Consider the following 22,378-nt stretch of genomic DNA (forward strand, 5'->3'; position numbering starts at 1 on the left):
ATAGTTTATATAGCCTCCTGCCTGTGTTACTCTTCACGTTTGCTGCTTTAATGAAAGCTAATATAAGCTAGCTGTAATCAGATGAGTCTAGCTAAACTGATTAATTTGTGTTGAACCTTTAATCTGATCCCACCCGTTTGCTTTCCTGTGCCATCAGATGCATCCTGCACCGATAAGATGGACGAGCTGGGCGATGCGGACGTGTCGAGAGGACCCGCCGAACCAGCCGTGAAGAGGGAGAGGATTGAGATGAACCACCCTCTGCAGGAGATGTGAGTCTGGTCCCGCCAGAGCTGAACTTAAAACTGAGAGAAATGAACCCGAAAGTGGCTTCCAGGGCCCCCAGCTGGGGGCCGGCTCATGGCCTTCCTCCGCCATCACCGGGTGCAATGTACATAACGAAGGAAGTAGCAGTGTGAACCCCCCTTCCATCAGTTAAAGATGGCCGTTTTTCGTTCGTTCTAACACAGGTCTGACGTTCTTTCAGTTTTCGTTACAACTGTGAACCGTCTCGTTTTATTGGACGTTTAACTTTGAGTGCTGGCGTGAAATGTTTGTGGGTTTTTTTTTCTCCCCTCTTTTCTTTTTTTACATCTAATCTAGCTGTGCCATAGTCTTGTTCGAGTGCCTTAGATTGAGAACTTTAAGACCACCACTACAGATGTCTACCTGTCCCTCAGCCGTGCCTCTACCGCAGTATGAATGTATCGTCTCCAAACCTCAGACAGCGTAGCGACCAGCTCCCGGCGCCCAACACCTTTTGCCTCCGCCGCAGCCTGCCAAACACACACACACACACACACACACACACGGTTTGCTGCTGATGTTCCTACCAGCTCTTGTCTGCAGCTCCGCGGGGCCTCGTCTTCTCGCAGCAGACTCGCGTTTACCTGGGCGAGACGTCCATCTGTTTACCTCAGTAGACAAATATACTGTGCTCAGATCAGCTCGGATGACATGAAGAAGGTATCGGAGGGATACTGACGAATTCGGAGGAGTACTTCATCCCTGAGCCCCGCTTCCAAAACAAATATTGGCTTGAGTGAATCCGATGTGGTGACTTGTCGTTAGAAAATAACAGAAATTTTGGACACCTCCACCGGAGCTTCGTGCACTGTTTTATTATCCTCAGCTCAGCAGCTTTAGACAGAAAATACTCTCCCTTTAAGAAGCGTAGCCTCCGTTTGTGCATCACTTCACTTTCCTTACGTGTAAATAGCTCCTCACAAGAGGCGTCGGCACCAATTCAATGATTCTATGAGTGCACGTGTTCTGGAAACGTCCTGATCAGCAATCGATTTAAACTGGAATCTTGTTGGGCGTGTTAAGCCTCAGTACCTGTTAAAGGCAGTTGTCAGGATAAGGTCCAAAGAAGCAGGACCCCCCCACTCCCCCCCCTCCAGATACTTGGACCTCATGCTATCACGTCTTATGTTCTAGGTTAGATGAATGTATATTAGAAACTACAGTGCATTATTTGAGGAATTTGTCAATAATAATATATACATATATAACTATATCTTTGGTGTGCTCTGTGGCCTTCAGTCCGATCTCCTCGCACTGTTCAGACATTTAGAAAACACTTCAACGTAATCTGACTGAATGCTGTGTGAGTGTGTGTGTGTGTGTGTGTGTGATGAGATGACTTGGTTCTAAATCTCAATCCCTCAATGTATGGAACTCATTTATTACCGTGCCCGAGTAAGCTACTAAAACTTCTATTTATATGACCTCTCCATTTAATTGACATCGGTTTGGTGTTGAAATTGATTGCATTGGTGTATTTTTTCCTTCTCTGTTCTCCAGTTTGTTTTATTTAAAGCTTTTCTTTTGGAACTCGTGCCTGTCACAGTAATTTGCCTTCAAGTGCTTTGGGGAAAAAAAAAAAAAAAAAGAAATCAGTGTGTACTTTGGTAATGTTTTGTAAGGCTGTTCTAGGATTATTTTTTATGGAACTAGATTATGTTCTTACGAGTATACTGAACCCTTATTTTTGTGCATTTATAAACTGTTTCCTGACTACATTTTAACTCTCCTGAGGGCAGATGACTGTCTGATAAACTGCGTAGCTCAGCTGTCTTTTGTACTTGGTCACAACGTGTAATAAACTGATGTAAATCAAGAAAAAAACCTACAATCTTTTATTTTTTTTAATTAAATATCAACATCACAAAACCTCTAGTTGGAACAAACAGCAGACTTACAAACTTTTCTACTCTTAGATGAAGATAACGTTTTTTTCCTCTGGAGTCCAATAAGTATTTACATATTTTTTTTTTTTTTTAAAAAAAAATCAATAATTTCTAAAGCAAGTTGGTTCTAGACAGCGTTACAGCTTATTTAGCTTCGTTCTCACATTTACTTTCTTGGAGCTTGTGTTCTTAGATGAGGAGTTAGAAAAGTCTGTCCTGCTACATAAGAGGGAGGCTGACACATCTTAAATTAGAGGAACAGAAGAAGGTTTTGGTCCTCCGACAGCAGGAGTGAGTGCACGTCGTCCTTCCAGCCGACCCGTCGACCGTCTTCACATCTGACCCTGAATCATCTCCTGCCGACCGGCCGCCGCTCCGAAAAGTGCAAAGTTGACTGATTCCTTCCCGTGATTCACAGGGAGCAGCCGGCCATGTACTTCCCTAAAGAAGAAAAACAAACCGAGCGAATCATTGTTAATAAATCGATCCCGTTCGTGTGGATCCTTTGGGCATCAGTTATAATAAAGGTTCAATAAATAGATGTAGGATCACATAAAGGCAGCAGCCTTAGCTCAGTCTGATGGGACCTGGGCTGAGGAGACGAGGGTTCTTGGTTCAAGCCCCAGTGCAGACAACAGGTGGAAGGAGATGCCTGCACTGCTAAGGTACCCTTGAGCAAGGTAGCACATGCTCAAAAATGCCCTTGATCCCAAACAGGAAGAGGCAGTGAAGAAGACAACAGTCCCATCCTGGCCCCAGATGTTCCAGCATTACCTGTTGCAAATCGTTTCTTCACCAGCGACATGCGGTAGCGGCTGCCCACCAGCTCCACGTCCACGCCCGACAGTGACGTCCCAGAGCCCACAAACTGGACAGCCAGGCTGGGTGGGGGGCCACAGGGGACCTCCAGGCACTGCCAGCTGGCACACAGAGTCCCAGAACCTGAGGTCACAGATTTTTTTGTTGTTGGTTCATGAAGCAGAGACTCTTTCGATGACCCCCCATCACAGTCAGTAACATGGTAGGTTAAAGATTTCCATATACGGAAGATGAAAGATCACGACCGCTGGCTCCTTTCTCTAACCCAGGAGAGTGGAGTCGCTGCCACATTCAAATGCAAATGATGCTGAAGAAAATGGATCATTCTGGGGGGCAAAGGGCCGCATGGAGCTCTTTATGTAACTCCTACTTGTAAATTACTATTTTTAAACATTAGCTGATACTAGAGAGGTGAAAAGGAATAAATAATTGTCATCACTTTACAGCGCGTTAATGTTTTATCAGAGGAGGATAAAAGGTAGAAGCGGACTCTGACCTTTGCTGTGGTTGGTGGGGGACAGGTTGGGAAGTTTCCACAGCAGCCGACGCTCGTCAGCGTTCCTGCAAAAGCCGAGAACCACCGGAAACAGTGAGCCGGACCTTAACGCTGCCCCCCCGGACCTTAACGCTGCCCCCCCCCCCGGGGCCTGCACCCCTCAAACACCTACTGCTACAACACCTGCAGCCTGACTGAAGACCACACACTTCTCATAATAAAAACATACTGCTGACCTTTGACCCCCTTCAGCCTCAGCTATAAACCTACACAAACACTGACAGATTCTGGGGGGGTGAATGGGACCACGTGTCCTAGTTCATCGCTTAAGCCTGAATATCCAGTTCTGTTTGTGGATCCCATGAAATCAAATGGAAAAAGGTTGATTTTAAACATCAACGGCCGGGTGCTGACCAGGAGGCGGGCGGCTGACACTGCAGGTCCGTGGCCGTGTGGTCCAGCGGCAGCAGCACCTGGACGGTGGTCAGCTGGGTGGAGGGCGCCGTGGCGGGGCAGCAGTGGTAATCCAGGGACACGCGTGTGACCGTGCCGCTGCGCTGACACTCGGCCGAGAGCAGGAGCGGCGCCCGGCCCGGGTCCTGGGACGACAGCTGAGGAGGCGGCAAAGATCTTTTAACAACGACTGAAGCATCCAGGCAGTGAAATAAAAGATTTAAGGGGATCTAGTCGGACCTGATATTTGATGATGCCAACGTTGTAGTAGGAGGCGTGAGGATTCGCCTCAGCTTCTCTCTGCAGGTGGAGCTGCAGAGCCTGCATGTTGAACCAGAAGTCTCTGGTGTCCGGGTCGCTCTGAGACGGGTCGCTGCACAGACACACGCAGACAGGCGGACAAGGCGGTGAGGTGTGCACGCCAACGCAGCCGGTGAGGACAGACGTGCGCTGACCTGTAGAGCAGCTTCTGATTGGGCAGGAAGTGGTCGATTCTCGAGATGTTGACCAGTCTGAAGCTGAGCACGGGAACGTTGGGGTTGGCGGTGAAAATCCGGATGATGCCGGCCGGGAACGACATGGTCAGGTCACCGGTGATCTTCACCAGACATCTGGAGGAAGAGGGGAAAAAATGGGATCGGAACAAATCCGTTTAACGTGCAGGACTAGTTCGGGGGATTTTCCCGGGAGGCGTGATGCGGCGCTGACCGATTGTGCTGTCCGCCTTTGAAGTAAGCGTTGATGTATTCGGTTATGGCCGCCGCCACTGGCCACGCCTCCTGTGTGCTGAGGGAAATAGGGCTGGGACCTCGCGACAGGTGCACTGAAGTGAGAAAATATGATGAGAGGATTTAAGAACGGGCTGTTATTTAAGACCTAAACCGAATTGGTCGTTTATCTTTGACCTAATTAATTTATTGTTAAAAAAACAAACAGCTCAAGTCAAGTGTGTTCTGGGGCGTACGCTGTCGCTGGTGGTCCTGGTGCGGCAGCGGTGATGCCTGACCCACCCTGGCAGGACTGGCTGATCGATTCTGACCCCCCCAGTCGCTGGGCTGAGGCCCCCACTCACTGGGACTGGAGGAGGAAGAGGAGGTGAGGGAGGGGCTGGGCTCTGGCAGTGGGGACGTGCACAGAGACCGGGACTGAAACACAGGGTGAGACATGACGCAGTGACGGTGTGGACGGGGTGTGATTAGAAAGGGAAGGCGCCCCCTGGTGGCGATCTCCCATAACTACTTAGAGCAAAAGTATTTCTTATTAAAAAAATGTCTGATACTGGTACTCTTGACCACTCATTTCCTTTTCTGTCTTACTATAACATTTGATTGGAGTTAAAGTCTAGAAATAGTTGTCTATCACTATGAAAAATAACTCACTCTGTCACAGCCGCTGAGTCGGCCTGAGGTCCTCTTGGCCCGGACCGCCCTCAGAGGAGCAGCGGTGACCACTTCAGCGGTGTCCTGTCTGAAGTTGTGCTTGGAGCCTTCACAAGGGAGGAGATACAAAAAAAATGAGTCCAACCTCTAAGAAAGGCTGAGAACAGCTGGAGACGAGCTGAGCAACAGAACTCTGACAGGATGATTGGGCAGAGAACCGCCTGACATTTGACTTGTGCTGGTTTAATTAAGCAATCAAGCTCCCTTCCTTCAAAAATGGTGGTTTTAGGGCACAGAAAGGATCATTTCAAGACCAGTTCTAACTCCAGTGTCAACCAACGTCCAACAAGTGACCTGTTTTCCCATAAATAAACCTCAATAACACCCATGAGGTGACATTTCTAGATTAATTTAACAATACTAAAACAATACAACACTACTAAATCAGTCAGTACCCTTGTGAGAGCTGCCGGAGCAGGACGTGTGTGTGTTCAGATCCAGGCAGTCTTGATCTTTGTCTGTGGAAAAGCACAGATCCTCCTGCGGTCCTGAATGCCTCGTCAGGGGGGGGGCGTTCCGGCGCGGCTCACTTTCAGAGGACCTGTGCTTCCTCCTCTCTCCTCCTCCACCTCCTTTCCCACCTCCTCCTTCATGAGCTTTGGAGCTGCTCGGGGTTCCGGAGACGCCTTCACTGAACGGGTTGTGGTCAGAGTTCCAGTGCATCAGATCCTTCTTGGGTTGAGTCGTGGCTAAAGAACCAAGTTGGTGTCCAGTCCGGGTCTGTTGCCGCCGTTGTGGGCGGCTGCAGCCAGCGCAGACTGATGGGTGGGGCTCCCGATCATTGTTATGGCGAAGGGGTCATCAGAGGAAACGGGCGGTGGGAGGCTCCGGTCTCGTTTCCTCTCCCGATCTTTCCTGTTAGAGGTGGATGAAGCTGAAGAGGAGGAGGAAGTTGGCATCTTCTTGGTGTCGGGAAGCGTCATGGCAAACGGATCAGCCCGGACCGCCGCCGCTTTGCCTTCCTGAGCCTGGCGGGGTGGGGGGTGCGACCAGGCATCAGAAAGGTTAAGGGTGTCCTGCGTGGCGGATCTCTCGAAGGCAGAGAGGAACGGGTCCTCAGGGGGGACGTGTTTGCAGTTCCACACTGATGACTCCAACTCAGGTGGGGGGAGCGATGGGAACCGTGCGGCCGAGTCCATGTCCAAGGGGACGCGACAGGGGCGCGACACCGCGACCGACCAGGCGCTGGAAGTGTTGTTTTGAGGATGAGGGCTACGGACAGGGGAGGGGTCACGGAAAGCAGGGAGGAAGGGGTCCACGGGTCGTCCCAGTGTCTGCTCTTTGCTCTGTGCCACGGGAGGCCAAGCCGCCCAACCGGCAGGCTCGGGGGAGGGGCCGAGGGTCTGATGGGAGGGCGAATCCAGGCCGGAATCTTCAACATTCTCTGGGGAGGAGGAGTCGGACGAGAAGGCAGCATCTGATGTAGACATTTAAAGACATTACAGGGTTTCAATGAGAAAATCTTCTCGGTTATCAACAATTTAAAAGACATTAAAATGACGGCGGCATCGTGCTTTGTCCTGTTTAGGGCACTGAACTCATCTTCATGTCTCCTGCTCTTCATATAATCACTGAGCTCTTCCACAAGTCATTGTGATCATCACCAGAATCAGAATCATCTTCTGACAAACTTACATTCCGAGGCACTAAATCCACTCCGCTCCCTGAGCTGCTTCCGGCTGTCAAAGCTTTTGGATTTGAAGGCTGATTCCAGCGGTGGTCCGAACAGACTGTCTGTAGCCGACACTGTTGAACTCAACCTGGAGGGAAAACGGGCAGGGAAAAAGCAAATTTTAGCAGAGGAGGGGCAGACGGGGACAGCCATGATAGAAGGAAGGAAAAGGAGCCGAGGAAGGGACAGAAAATTTGTCCTTTCTGACAGAAACACTAATCTCTGGACTGCGATTAAACTAAAAATCTATTTTCATCAAACCAAACAGTGTTTAAAACACCAATCTTGGGCCGCGTCTATGACGCCGGCCCCGTTTTCATGCCTTTGACATCTCACCTGCTGTGGTCGGGACTGGAGGTGGACCTGCGCAGACCCTCCTGCTCTCCATCTGTAAAGACACACACAGATCTGCTGCAGAGATCCGGATCCAGCAAAACATTACGCAACCCTCTATGTGATGAATCCTGATGGAAAAACATCGGAATTCATCCCCTCATGTCGTGAGATCTGGACTTACCCCTGTGGGAGACGCCTTCGCCGTCCTCCGAGTGACCTCCTGCAGTGCTCGAGTTTCCTGCAGAGATGAGAACACAAAGGCTTCAGGAAACAACAACAAGCTCTCGAATTCCCAATCCAGAGGCGCGTTTAAATGAACTCACTGGAGAGATGTCGCTTGACCGACACCTGAAAGGGAGAAAGAGACGTTGTGAGGATCAAGACCGGAGTTCCACCTGAAGAATGTCCATGAACAAGGGCCCTACCCCTCTGTTTGGTGGCAGTGTGAGCGTCCCCACGGTGGCCTTCAGCTCCTTCTCAGTAGCAGCCGTGTTGCTGCGGTTGCTGTTGGCGACTGGTCTGATCTGGATGTTGAACTTCTTGGGTTCTTCGTCGTCAAAGTCCGAGTCGCTGGAGTAAAAGTTGTTCTCCTTCTCCTCCGAGCAGCGTACAGCCGGGGGGTCAAGGAGAAAAGCTGCAGACCTTCAGCTTCCTGAAGATATTCTGCCCTCATCGTTATTCTAATGATTACATTACGGGGCCGACGTTCTTAATTAGCCAATAAAATATATCGTCATCTCATCGAGGAACATTTAGGCTGCAAGAGTAAATCACGGTCTGTGGACAGAAGGATATCGTTCTGAGTGCTGTCGGCCCGGATGACAAATCCCTCATCATCCACTTCCAGAGGAGAATTCTAAATGAACCCGTCCACACAAACAAACACACATGGTCAGACGCCGGCTGGAACAGTTTGTTTGATCAAAATCAAAGCAGATTTGGGTCGGTTGTGGGGATTTGGGGCTTTGGCTGCGTCTTCTTTTGGCTGCACAGTTATGGGAGTAGAATAGTAGCACCATTTGCTCCCTGCTGCTGTTTACTTTGTTCCATTAGATGACACACACACACACACACACACACACACACACACACACACACACACACACACACACACACACACACACACACACCACACACACACACACACACACACACACAGAACATGGCTGCCTGCAGAGACTCACCAGGGCCTCCGACACCGCCGAGTCCCTGTAAATACAAAACATCACACAAATGGACCCAAATCAACAATTGGTACCATCGGAACGCTGGAAATCTGTGTTTTTCTGGTGTGATCTTACGTCGAGTCCGGCTCCTTGTCCCTCTTGCCAAGACCGGGAATTCTGAAAGCTTTTGCCCGACTCTTTTTCCCTCCTTCAGGGGCCAAAGCTGTGATGTAGTCCTCGAAACCAGCCAGAGCTGCAGAAAACAGGCAACAACAACAAGCTCACGCCTTGTGTTTGACTCCCCGCCGTCCTCCCGGTGAAGCACCCGTACCTGGCTTGTCCTTGCCTGTGCCCTTCAGCTCTGCAAATTTCTGGATTAGGTTTTCAATGCCGATGTTTTCCACGTTCTGTTTGAATTCCTCATGGACCTGCAGAACAGATTTGCTTTGACTCCATCATTCAGATCAAATTGCTCTTCTTTTACATATCATTTATGCAGTATTAGGAGAAGAATTGAGGCCATATTTGAGTGCACGTCCAGCCTACCTGTCCCACTTGGACATGGGTGTCCTCTATTGAATGGGAGTAGCCTTTGATCAGCTGCTTCATCTGCCGCAGGTGGGTCTCCTCGATTCCTTGAAACTTCTGATCTCACAAACAAACCCAGGTGACAAAAAAACAACACGTTTACCACGTGAGCCCAAAAATCACGTCACTAAACACAAGGATTTAAGATTTAAGGTTCTAAGGCCGGTTCCGTCCCTCCGGTCAGGCTTCCCTCTTCCTGCAGGTGTGAAACTGGGCATCAACATTTAGAACAACAGCCTAATCTTCCCACTCAAAGTTATTACGAGACATGATGATCACAAGGATTTCCATCCTTTCAGATCTCGCTGGAGTTTGATTGATTTCCATGGCAACAACAGCCGTAACCATGGAAGGCTGGAAGCATGGAGTCAGGGGGCCGGATGTGCATGTGCGCGTGAGTCGGTGGGTGTTCAGGCATCACGGGGGCTGAGGTTTCCATTTGTGAGGAAAGCATCACTTTCATTTATGGCGGGCTGCGCTGGGATTTAGGGAGAGGAAATGAAGATGGCTGACCAGGGACGACTCGCTCATCTTCTGCTCAAACTCGGCCCCCACGCGATTGTGCTTCTCGATGCACAGGGCAAAAGACTCCGCAGCTTTCTTCGACTTCAGCTCCGCCTGGTGAGGGAGGAGAGGAGAGAGAGGGACAGACGAGGGGAAGGAAGGCGACTCTTGAGGATGGAGGGCTGAACTGAAGACGGGGGGCTTCCTGACTGACCTTCTCCAGCTCTTTCAGTGGGGCTCCCTCCTTCCTCAACCGGTCCAGCTCCAACACTTGGCGTGATAAACCTCCTTCGACTTCTGAAGGTGGCCGCTCTGAACCTGCAGCGCCTGCACCGCCTCCACCATCCCCGCCATCTCCTCCTTTGTCTGGTGAACCAAAGAGCACACAAAGATCACCATTACGGCTCCAGCACCTCACAGTTTTAAGGAAAAATAAGAATAATTTGATTGTGCAGAAGATGAATTAGATCCTGCTGACAGAGGTTGGATGGAGGGCAAGTCTGGAGGAGTCCAAGCTGGTGCCAGACAGGCAGGACAGTGGACACCTGTCCTTGAAGCACGTACCTTACGGTGAATTTTAACCTGCTCCTCCCCGTACTTGTTAATATCCCGGATGAGATCGTTCATCTTTCTCATCAGCTCCTGGTGGCAGAGGGCCAGTTTATCTGAAGACACCCTGAACACGTCCCACATGGGAGCAAACGTCCTGGGAAATGACACAGATTCTATTAGATTATACAGGACCGAGAGGAGGGGGGGCGGGGCTAGTTTAAATCATGAATGTGCACATTTGGAGACGCAGATGGTCCTCATCCATATAAGATGGGCCGCCATCTGACCTCAGGGGAAGACGCGGTCGTCCCGGCTGTGTTTACACGACAGTACTCACCCCTGCGGACTGCTGTTGCTGGCAATCTTGGCCAGTTTGCTCATGGATTTGGAGTAGGTCTCCTCAACCGCCGCCCTGCAGAACATGCAGAGGAATGTTACCATGGGAATGGGGAAAAGGCACCAAAGTCCCTGAAAAACAGATTTATTTCTATCTCTGTTGTCTAAAGGCCAGCAGACTCATTTTTCAAGGCATTGATGTAAAAGTTTAATAACCATCTGTGGACCCTCAGGACAAAGAAAAGAGGGACTGGGATCCAACTACCGTATCTTGAGGGGGACCAGCTGAAAGCAACAGAAAGTCATAAACAAGCAGCGCCAGTCTCCTTGAGCTGACCAAAATGCTGAAAACTATCGTAAAATGATAAGAACTATTTATCGAAACCACACCGTGTCACACTGATGATTACATTACCGGTAATTTGGAGTTGGTCCATGATTTTAACCAAGAAACATGAATGTCTTCATCATGCTCTACTAAACCTCGTCAGGTTCCAATGTTGCGTTCAGAGAATAAATGATACAGCTTTAGTCAGCTTTGGATTTAAATGATGGCGTTTTAGGACGACGCCATCGCTGAGCTGTGTATATTCAACCATAATAACTGCAGCAGCTCTGCAGAAGCTTTTTCTTACTGTCCATTTGTTTTTTATTCTGTCCAAGCAGATAAGTGAATTACCCCATGTGAGGAATGTGCTCAGGGCTTCTGAATGAACGTCAGGAGGATCATATCTCTGGCCCAGTGTGTGTGTGTGTGTGTGTGTGTGTGTGCGTGTGTGTGTGTGTGTGTGTGTGTGTGTGTGGTGTGTGTGTGTGTGTGCGTGTGTGTGTGTGTGTGTGTGTGTGTGTGTGTGTGTGTGTGTTGAACTATGAACTATGAAATCACAAATTTACTCACTTACTTGAGGGCAGAATCCATTTGGAACTTTTAAATGTTTTATTATCGCATGATTCACAGGTTGATGCCCGGCTTTGTGTTCATGGCAACATCAAAACAAAGTTTGTTCATTAAATTCTAAACCATTTTGGAAATGAACAGCTAGAGCAGACTGTTTGCTCGTGTTGCTATCAGAGCTTCGCACAAGCTCGCGCAACTATCTCGATTCGACACCTTTTCCAAACACTTGTTTGGACGTCTTTGATACAGTCCGTCGTCATTCTTTCCAAAAGCAAAACGTAGAATTCCTCTACCCATCCCTGGCACCACCTCCCACGCAGATTCGCGCAAACTTTACCTCTCACGGATGAACTCGGCTAGCTCCTTCGTTGCCAGCTGGCCGTGCTTCATATTGTGGTAGAGCACGTCAAAGCCGGCATTCTTCTCCCCCTGACAAGGCATTAAACACACACAACACACCATCTGTTAGCACTCAAACCAAAATAAACCAGCAAGTCAACAATAAAGGGAGAGACAACGCTTTTATTTTTATGTTGTTTTACAGTCAAATATGAGAAGTTGGTTTCTTAACTGTAAAGTCGTGTGAAACCATTGTTACACTGTTGTTAAAGAACAAAATGATAAAAAAAATAGAGTAAATTAAAATGTCCATCTTAATTTGTCAGGTTTATGTAGGATCTCTGGAAAAATGTCATCATACTGACACATATAAACATTATCATGTGTCCTTTATTCTGTCCCATTCTCTCAGTTTAAGTGCAATATTAATCACGCATGGCTGTCAAACAAGCCTGCTAAATAACTTTGAATGGGGGATTTCTGGACTTGTTTATGTCTCAGGGTGGTTGAGCTAAAATTCAGAACAAAAAAGGAAGAAAATGTTTCATTATTAGTGATGTCAGAAGAGTCCAACTGCATCTACGGCTAAAACCACCTCACGGTGGACGTGAGCCAGTAGAGAGCAAGAACAAACTGCAACAGTTTCACTTCTGAGGAAACGGAAAGCTGCCTCTCAGAACCACAATATGTCTAAGGACGACAGGCCCCCCGGTACCAGGAGAATAACTGGAATACTGAAGGATGAGCACAGGAACCGGAGTCGTAGTCACAAACGAAACGGCTGCTTCAGTCTGAGAGCAATAAATGAGCATAAATGAGCTAAAGCACCGCTGCAAACAGCAGGAAGAAAAACCAGAGGACAGGCCTCAAAAAACACTGAGAACAGCCCTGCTGTGGCGCAATACCTGCAGGCATACGGTCACATGATCAGGTGTTGTGTCCTTTCTTCGTTGCATCTCATTTCCCCTTATGAGGCCTCTATCACCCATCAAAAATCAACCCTCCTTTAAAGGAAAAAACCAAAAAGGACGGGCGTCCAGCCATCCGCACAGAGTTTCAGCAGCTGGCAGACGCCTTTCGTTGAAACTAAACCCTCTGCAGAGAAAGGTGAGCGCGCACACACACACACACACACACACACACACACACACACACACACACACCACTGCACCTGTCCACTGCAAACCGAGCTGGTCCACAGTGATTATTACGCTGCTCGAATGGCTTCACAAACAGAATAAGTTGAGTAAAAACAGAGCAGCCGGGAAGCAAATGTGTGAGCACAGAACAAATAATCAGCACATTTAAATAGTTTCGCTCGCGACATTCAATTTGCATGAGCGCTAATATTTACACACTTGGAGAGAACGGAGTTTCAGGTCACATAAGTAGGGAACGCTCGCCTCAGGCTGACGACAACGATACAAATGGGCGAGCCTGGCAGAATCAGGTGAACACTTGTGCCGCTTCTCGGAGGTGAATCACACCTAAAGGCGGCGAATTGTGGGGAGAAACCTGAAGAGAGAGCTGCAAACACACCGTTCGTTGTCCTTTTAAGGAAGCGCTTGGTGCCATGATGTATTCTTTAAGCCTCCAGTGAATGAAAATCATTCAAGTGTGATATATGCAAGCCCCCTCTTCTTCTACCCTCTTGGTGATCTCTTTTTCATCAATTAAGCCGACCATTTTGGTCACGCGCGATGGAGTCCATTACCATTACAATGAGGGGAAAGATGGCAGAGAAGAAGAGAGGAATGAACGGGGAAGGGGGGGGGGGGGGCAAAATCTGCACAACTTTCACAAAGACGGAGACTCCTGCAGGACCCTCAGTGGGTGAGCTGCAGAAACTTGTTCAGGGGGATGGTCAGAAATGGAGGAATTATCATTACAGGAAACAATTTGCCCCCTCAGACTGTTGATCGAGCCGTTAGCAACCATTAAGAGGGAGTGTTAACACCAGCAAGGTGTCTGGGGGAGAGTTCTGGGGGAGAGTTCTGGGGGAGAGTTCTGAGGGAGAGTTGTGAGGGAGAGTTCAGTAAGAACATTTTCTGGTTCATCTGTAAGACAGATGCCGTATTTTATTATGGAGAAAACACATGTTTCTGTGGCACAGGGTCCAGCTCAGGGCAACAATTTCTCATGCTTCAATCAAAAATGTAAACTAAAGGAAGAAAATGAAAGTAAAGAAGAAACAGGGCAGGTATCCCTTCATCTTTAGTTTTAAACAGGTCTTATTACACAACCCTTGTTTCTCTGGCAACGGTGCCTTGAGTTCTACCTATAAAGTCCGTTTTCTTCGACATTATGAGCCTGGACCAGGTGTTGGAGGACATTTCTGCTCTGTCATACAGACCCCACAAGTCTATTATTGCACTTCTAACCAGTATAGGTTAGTGAACACACACTGCCAGCAGTTTCTGCAGTTCTTTCTGTTCTTTTTGACGACTGCTGGGTGAGAGTCTGCTGCTCCAGTCCACCTTAACTGCTAATCGGTGTAATTACTATCATACCCTCACATGAACGCAGGTGTGGTGTCAAACCCAGAACCACGCCTGCATCAGCTCTGCATCTTTCCTTCCTTATCCAACAGTCCAACTGGCGAACAAATGAAAGTGCTGTGAATGTGACATGATCCAGGAAGTAACCTTCAACTGTAGCTGTAGCTGTGCGCCTTCGCCAAAGCCTTCGCTACACACCGGAACATGGAGCTTTTAGCCGACCCGCCTGTGCTGCAGCGAGTTCAGCTGACTCACAGAGTTTTGTGCTGACTGGGCAGGTTGAGCAGAACAACAGGCAGAGAGGTGTCAATACCACCAGCAGTAGCATCAGCAGCAGCAGGTAGCAGAAGCAGGTAGCACCAGCAGCAGTAGCAGTAGCATCAGCAGCAGTAGCTTGTAGCACCAGCACCAGCAGGTAGCAGAAGCAGGTAGCACCAGCAGCAGTAGCATCAGTAGCAGCATCAGCAACTTGTAGCAGCAGCAGTAGCAGCAGCAGCAGCAGCAGGTAGCAGCATGAGCAGCAGCCCGTCGCTGCTGAAGGCCAATTATGATGTCTGAGAAATCGCTTCAGTTTACCTATATACCTTATACTTTACAGGGACCAATGGGGGTTGGGTGCCTTGCTCAGGGGCACCCCAGTTACAACCTGAGCCTAAACCATGAGCTAAGAGCTGGTGGGAGAGAAGCAAGAAGCCACAGATGGAGAAGGACACTGCTAGGCTGCACCCTGACCCTGACAGCACGATGAGTGAAGCTCAGCGTTAGCAACCAAAAAACTTTAGGATAAGAAAAAACACCGTTGTTCACAATGAAAATCTCAACTATGCTCTATTTAATAAGACCAGTTTTGGGAATTCAATGGCAGGTATAAAAATGCTTTATTTTAATGGAAATCATCTTTATATGCATATAGGCCAGTGCAGTGTATTGTACACATTTAATGTATGTTTACTATATATACAAATATGTCACTTATAATATTTGGATGAGCTCTGATTTAGACCACGTCAGGCCCGTTCTGCTGATATTAGCTGCATTAATTTAGGATAAAGTTGGGCTCCCCACCGAGGAGCTCAGCCCGTCGTTAACAGGAAGGAGCAGCTCTGATTGGACGTGGACGTTCTTGAGCTGAACAAGCGAAGCTCTGTGTGTGTGTGTGTGTGGTGTGTGTGTGTGTGTGTGTGACTTGTTCCCAAGTGGCTGCACTGTCTAATTAAGTGAGCAGAGGATTTGTGTTACACAGTTAATTGTGTCTAAATGTAGACTGTGTGGGAACAGTTATGAATGTGTCAGCACATTCAGGCACACAAACACATAAACGATCAGGAATTTGTGGCTCTGATGAAGCGCAGCGGCGGAAAAATTGCCCTCATTTTGAAGGAGGAAAAGCAAATTTCAGGAGGACGAAGCTCCTGGATCGTCTGCGCCCAGGTAGCGTGAGATAATTAGAGTATTATTATCGATATGAGACCACAGCGCTCTCGTTTTATGGCACACACTTGTCACAACTTACCCAGAAGTTGTTCTGAAAGGAGGCCATCTTTGTTCAGTCTCACAGCAGCCTGTAAAAGAGGGATAAAAACAGGATCGTTACGGAAATAAAGATGACATTTCTGTTCCGCCCTGAATCTCCCGCACAGCCTGACGTTTGCTGATGCCCTTCTGAAATAAGGCATCACGCAGAGACGGGTACCGAGGACCACACTCTCCGGGGACACCTCCAGCGGAGGAAGGAAGTTCCTGGGACCTCCACTAATCACTTCAAAGGTGTAAACACGGAGGATGGAGAGAGCAAAGGAAGGAAGCAGGGAGGAGGAGGAGGAGGAGTGACAGGAGGGATTACAGGAAATATAAAAATCAATGGAGAGATGGAGGCGTAAGGGGAGAGGGAGCCACCGGAGCAGGTGATGAACGCTCGCCAAGGCCGCGGCGCTCTTCTGATTACACCAGTCACGAAGGGCTGGAGATGGTGGGAAGAGACGACTCTCGCTGGCTCCAGCTCCGCAATATCGCAAGCTAAGAGCTTGTTGTGTTTTGAGTGATGATCTCAGCACACACACACACACACACACACGCACACACACACGCACACAGCTGCTACCTGATCACACTTAGACACAAAAAAACACACAAGAGCAGAGGAAGTTGGACCTGCCTTTTTAACCATAAAATAACGTCTTTTTTAAACCAGGAACACTCTAATAAAAAGTTCCTGGTTGTGTGCGGGCACGTGCACATGCATGTGTGTGTATGTGTGTGTGTGCGTGTGTGTGTGTGTGTGTGTGTAACAGCCCTTTCGCTGCAATAGTGAAGGTTCAATTTAGACTTGGTGACCTGGCATCACGCAGCAGCACAGTGGGACCTACCGTGTACCTGCACACACACACACACACACACACACACACACACACACACACACCACACACACACACACACACACGCACGCACGCACGCACAAACACACACACACACACACACACACACACACACACACACACACACAAACAACACCTCGTTAATTAACTAAGCAGCAGGACTGAGGCGGCGCCAACGTTCAGTTTGGCAGAGCCGGTTACGGAAGCAGAGGAATGACCGGAACCCCCCCCCCCCGTGGACGCCAGTCTAACCGGGATGAACCAGAGCTGCCGACCGGCAACGTTCATTTCCGAGGCAACAAAACCAGAGAGTGGCCAGGTGATTGTTCTGACCTTGGTGTTCTGAGGGGAATAACCCAAAAGGTCCCAAATCTAAATCACAAAAGGGGGGGGGGGCAAAGATTCCACTGCAGATGATTATGACTGATGGGCCAGAGCCAAACAGGGGAGGCAGAGCAGCACCACAGGAGAGGAAGTAGCATCCGTTTATCATCATGGCCGACCCCTGACTAACCTCCTCTGCTCTTCTCTCACTAACCAGCAAAACAAAGGCAAATTTAGAAGATAATAAAAGGAAGAAACAACCTGAAACAACAAGCTGAAACAACGACCAGGTGCCGGTTCCTTGAGGAAATCACCGGCGCTGGTCGGGTTAAAAATTGATTCTCGTTTCTTAGAGGCTCATTTTCTCATCTTCTCGAGAAGAGGAACTTAATAACAGAAGGCAGAGAGGAGTAATTCCCCTCACAGAGACCAAAAGTACGACTTCCACCTCTGGCTGAAGCAGCAACGCCACAACGAGCCTGAAATAAAAGTAAAATCTCAGCTCAAGATGCTGCAGCAACGCAGCTCGGAACGAAAGCAAAAGTCATGACGGTGGTTGTGGAGGTCACCCGAGCAGTTGACAGTAAAGGCGTTAGCGTTAGCGTTAGCATTAGCACTACACCTGTGCCACCAGGCGCTCCATGGATGGATTACCGGACCCGACTGCACCGACTCATCCGTCCTGCTGCGTTACTTTCAAACCGGATTTGACAACGTGTGGAGAAGAGATTGTGTTCCGTCAGAGCCACTTTGGCTCTCAGCGCCACATCAATGCTGCTACAGAGAAATTTGGTTATTGCTGATTATGGTTCAGGCTCGCTGATAATTAGAGAGGTTTGCACTGTTGTTAAATTAACCAAATTTAAGAAAAAACAGACGTTTGTGACAAGCAAGAAGGTTTCTCCACAGCAGAGAATCAAGCCCCCAGCAGAACGGACGTTTTAATTAAATTAAGGCGTAATTACATTATCTGCAGTGGCATGAAATTCCATTTACTGGACGACACTGGTCGCGTGGTCCATGCCTTCGTTAGCACCCATGGAGGGTCGGTAGCCGTGGCCGTGGATGCACCAACATATGGTTAACAGCACTTCCTGGCCATAAAGGCTCGATGAATGGTCACGAGGTCAAGATGTGACCTAAATATGACCCGCTGGTCAGAAGGCAAGTGGTCACATGGGGGAGATCACCGTCCATCTCGCACTCTAGAAAAGCTGACAATTGCTTCATGATGGATGGATCTAACGTTTCATGGGGGGGGGGGGGGGGTGTTGGCGAACGCGTCCTGTGCAACTGACAGCAAGAGTGAGACAGCCAACACAATAGACACAAGGCTGAGAGACACAGAGCGGGAGAGAGAGAGGGACGGAGCGATGAAACACAACCCGGCCTCTCCGCTCGCCATTGTCCCGGCCTGAATGTGCTTTTGTGGCTGCAGCACACAGCCGCAGTCCAGACCCGTCTACGTCGACGTGCCAGGCGGCCGCGGCTTCCCGGCGCTGGCACGAGCAGCGAGCAGCGTGACACCGTGCACGTGCATCCAGGGGGGACGTTCAGCCGTGAAAGGGTCCCCCGCCGCGGACGACCGCGCCCCCGTCCTGTTGGCCGCCCATTAACAACGATGTGCTGTCGTTATAGAGGACAACAGCCGCCGTGAGCTGCCAACATCTAACGGTGGGATTCAGGCTGTAAACGAAGGCACTGTTGAGTAAATACCAACAATTCTGCGCTTTAACGAGCGCGACAGGTTGCACCACGAGACCGAAGGAGATGAGGAGAAACACGTGGCAGAAGACACGGCAGATTCATTCATTCATTTCCTTCTGAAATGTAGGCAAACGTATTCAAGTCGAGCTTTCCCTGGCATTGACTAAACTTTTTTAATAAAGTTTCTGAGACTCATTATTCTGCTTGATTAACTTTCAAAATGATTTGATTATATTAAAGTTGCATCATTAAACTCACTCCAGGGGGTTCATTCTAACGTATTCGAATCAATCGTCCCATGTAAAGTCACATAAAAATGAGCCAGTGACGTCCATCTGCCACCAGGTTTCGCACCCACAACCCCCAGACTGTCTTTTGTCGTGCAAAACGAGCTCCGAAAGCAGAACTCGTTAGAACTGCTGCTGCTGCCTCTGGGTTCTGGCCTCTTTGGCAGAGATAAGAAACCAGCCTGGCGGCATTGGACCCCCCCTGTGAGACGTGGCACATGTGTAATTAATGTGTTATTGGCATCAGCAGACGTGTCAGAGGAGCCAATAGGAAGGAGCCAGCCAGGACCTCAATAAGTAATAGTAAGAAGATCCTAGCGGGTCAAAGGGGAAGACAGGATATCGCACAAAGAGTTTTTTCCGATTAACTATGCATGGCGGCAAGTGCGCCCACGTGTGTTTGACTCCGCGGGCCGGACGCCGAAACAGTGGCGGATCTGCATAGATATGAAGTCAGTCCAAATATAAATGCAAAGCGGTTTGTGTTCAGCAGCCACTTCCCTTCCTTCTCACTTCTCCCTTCTTTCCGTCAGTTGTGACGACCAGAAGAGCAGCAGATGTCACAGGGCTGTTTGTGGTTCACCGCCTGGCTGCTGGCTCAGCGCCCGCCATCACCTCCACCTGCTGCCGTGGCCTCTTTTCGGTACCGTTAAGGGACAGACGCGGGGACGGATGGAGAAGGCCTGTAAAAGTGCTCTGCGTCATGCTAGCGTGCTCTGCGACATGCTAGCGTGCTCTGCGACATGCTAGCGTGCTCTGCGACATGCTAGCGTGCTCTGCAACATGCTAGCGTGCTCTGCGACATGCTAGCGTGCCGTATTTAATGTAACAACAAGCTGAAAAAGCTACTGTGTCTGATTCAGTGACTCCAATGTCCCTTTTGGTGCTCCCAGGAAATTTATATCCATGGTGTTTTCCTATAAAACGTGCAGGTAGAGTGTGTGTGTGATGGGCTGGTGACTGGTCTGGGGTGTGTTTTTCTCTATTTCCATTTTACACTACACCTTCCTTTCTCTCCGTCCCACTCAGCACCGCTTCGCCGCTCCGATGTGAAAGGAGCGAACGGCGCTCTACCCAGTCATTTCAGAGGCAGAGCGAGAAAAACAATACAGCCGACAGGCGGCTGATTCATAACGAGACGGCCGGGCTGATGCACTGGGGAGCGTTTTAGCTGTACATCTGCAAGGTTACCACCAGGGCCAGGGCGGAGCCTGAGAAAGAGGAGGTGACCTTCCCATTAGAGGTAATTATCCAATCGAAATGTCCCAAACTTTTGCTTTTGAGAAGGAACATTCCCAATAAATCAGATTACTGTCAATGGGGATGCTGGAGAATATCCCAGCAGTCACTGGTTGTGAGGCAGAAACACACTCCGGACGTGTCACCAGCCCGTGACAGGACACACACACATTCCGAAGGACAGTTGAAAGGCTCCAGTCAACATGATGTGTGTGTTTTTGGACTGTGGGAGGAAACTGGAGACACTGGGAGAAGAGGCAGAGTCAAGGTCCGGGCCTGAATCAAACCCACGGGTGATGCTGTGAAACGCCTGTACCCTGCAGCGGGCAGATAAGTCCATTCCACAGCGATACGTGATGTATATAAGACTCTGCTTTCCACCCAGAGCCAATCTGACGTCTCCTTGGGTATTTTCAAACTGAATGACATCATTATTATCTATTCTGAGCCCCGTGTTTGTACAAGGCGGCCCTCAGGTCTCCCACAGGTGGGATCCTTCCCCAAAACAGCCCAACAAATATTTGTCATACTTATAGGAATTCACATATCTAGGACAAGAGGGTTCATATCTGCTGTAGGAACGTTTCCCCCAACCTACAAACCCCATTAAAGGCTTCTGCTGCGTCCAGCACTCAGCCCACTAATGGCTCCAGTCCTCTACTGGGCTTGAGAACTCATTTTTCTTTTTTAGAATCCCCAAAAAAATGTCTCATAGATGCACCTGTGCATGATATTGTCATTTATCAAAACCGTTTAACCACAGTACTGTCAGTAAAGATAGCGCACGTTAGAAAAACACGGCAAATTCACGGCGGTTTGGGGGTTTTTATCAACATAAACGCATTTCTGAACTCTCAAATAACAGCAAAATCAACTGGTATTTGAAATTAAAACTAACAAAATTCACATAGGACCGCACTGATTGAGTGAAACTGTTAAATAATACCTGTAGGGATGCCGGTTCAACTCTGCCCCACCTCGAAAGATGCCAAAATTGATTCCTGATTAAAAGCGACTGTTTATTAGAGCATTAAGGTGCTCCCAAACCGCGCCATCTTCAGCCCGTACTCCATATTTAGGCTCACATTTCCATATGTCGCTCTGGCAAGGCTGGCTAATGTAAATTTCCCCCCAAACAAACGAGTCTACTCCAGTTTCAATTCAACAATGTCACAGCCGTGCATGAGCAACTCGGTATTTTTAACTGCGTGTCATTGGCCCCGGCTTTCCAGCCAACTTCTGAACAGCATTCGCCCCGCAGATGCAGATACCAAGTGAAATCGATCTTTAATTACCTGTGTGGTCCGCTCCCGCAGCGTTTATAGCACGTTTCCCATCTCCTCGCAGGCTGCGGACACAGTCGGAGGAGCTCCCTGAGCGGTGTGACTCTGTAGTAGACAGTTGTCCGGGTGCGCGCCACTCCCCGCCCACCTTGACTCCGATTGGCTACCTCAGCCGTCAGTCACAGAGGAACGTGTAGTAGGCATAGCAACCACATGGAGGCGGGTCTTCGCTAGCATACTAGCAATTTATTGGGTAATTTATGTCAAGGTAACGCCCACATTAACTGTTATACTCGTATAATATTATTCTGCTTTTATTTATTGATGTAGAAAAGTTAAAGGGTTTTATAACCTTTATGATCGACAAATATATCTTTGTCAATCAACACTGGCAGGATGTATGTCAGATTAGCCGCTGCTCTCACATGCTCGTTGTGTTCGTGTTTGTATTCAGCTGCTATTGATTCAAATGCAATTGTTGCAATTTGACTCAATGTTAGAAAAACAAACAAACCCCATGAAAACATTACGTAGTGCAATATACGACCAGATTATTCTAGCAGTGTGGATTTCTATAAAACATCACAGTAAGTACAAAAAAGAAAACCCAAACATTATTAAGTGAAGTCAATTATGAACTACAGTCTCTCGAGCTCACAGAGAGAGAATAACTGACTGCCCCATGATGTTCATCCGTTAAAGCAAATGTTAATGTCTCTTACAGTTCCACAATCACTAGTTGCAATTTGAACCTCTAATAAAACTTCTTTGGTAAATTCGTTGGATTTCTGTGTTGCGTGCAGTCATTTATATTGACTTTCATCAAACAGCAGAATTATTTTTATGAATAAACATGGATGCATTGCTGCTGTGCA

The 22,378-nt window shown here is 48.6% G+C and overlaps 2 protein-coding genes across 6 annotated transcripts in view; one reads left to right on the plus strand and one right to left on the minus strand.

Moving 5' to 3' along the window:
- Positions 1 to 2,277, plus strand: part of rfx2 (regulatory factor X, 2 (influences HLA class II expression)) — a 16,698-nt gene extending 14,421 nt beyond the window's left edge. For all 5 annotated transcript variants that reach the window (XM_057037673.1, XM_057037677.1, XM_057037675.1 and 2 more), the window contains one exon: positions 158 to 2,277. In XM_057037673.1, the coding sequence (XP_056893653.1) occupies positions 158 to 276 (119 nt within the window). In that variant the 3' untranslated portion in view covers positions 277 to 2,277. The remainder of the gene's footprint in view (positions 1 to 157) is intronic.
- Positions 2,137 to 21,634, minus strand: fcho1 (FCH and mu domain containing endocytic adaptor 1). The gene is given in 29 exon segments (XM_057037665.1): positions 2,137 to 2,633; positions 2,967 to 3,134; positions 3,508 to 3,572; positions 3,922 to 4,118; positions 4,201 to 4,333; positions 4,416 to 4,571; positions 4,669 to 4,783; positions 4,925 to 5,105; positions 5,340 to 5,446; positions 5,795 to 6,100; positions 6,103 to 6,816; positions 7,035 to 7,159; positions 7,408 to 7,459; positions 7,589 to 7,645; positions 7,731 to 7,755; positions 7,833 to 8,014; positions 8,203 to 8,263; positions 8,592 to 8,616; positions 8,709 to 8,826; positions 8,905 to 9,001; positions 9,120 to 9,218; positions 9,675 to 9,779; positions 9,880 to 9,935; positions 9,938 to 10,031; positions 10,230 to 10,371; positions 10,555 to 10,629; positions 11,789 to 11,880; positions 15,802 to 15,850; positions 21,516 to 21,634. Coding segments are annotated over 28 exon segments (3,603 nt in total). The 5' UTR covers positions 15,829 to 15,850; positions 21,516 to 21,634; the 3' UTR covers positions 2,137 to 2,604.
- Between the last annotated feature and the right edge of the window lie 744 nt (positions 21,635 to 22,378).

The sequence above is a fragment of the Takifugu flavidus genome, chromosome 7 (assembly GCF_003711565.1).
Source record: "Takifugu flavidus isolate HTHZ2018 chromosome 7, ASM371156v2, whole genome shotgun sequence".
NCBI lineage: Eukaryota > Metazoa > Chordata > Actinopteri > Tetraodontiformes > Tetraodontidae > Takifugu > Takifugu flavidus.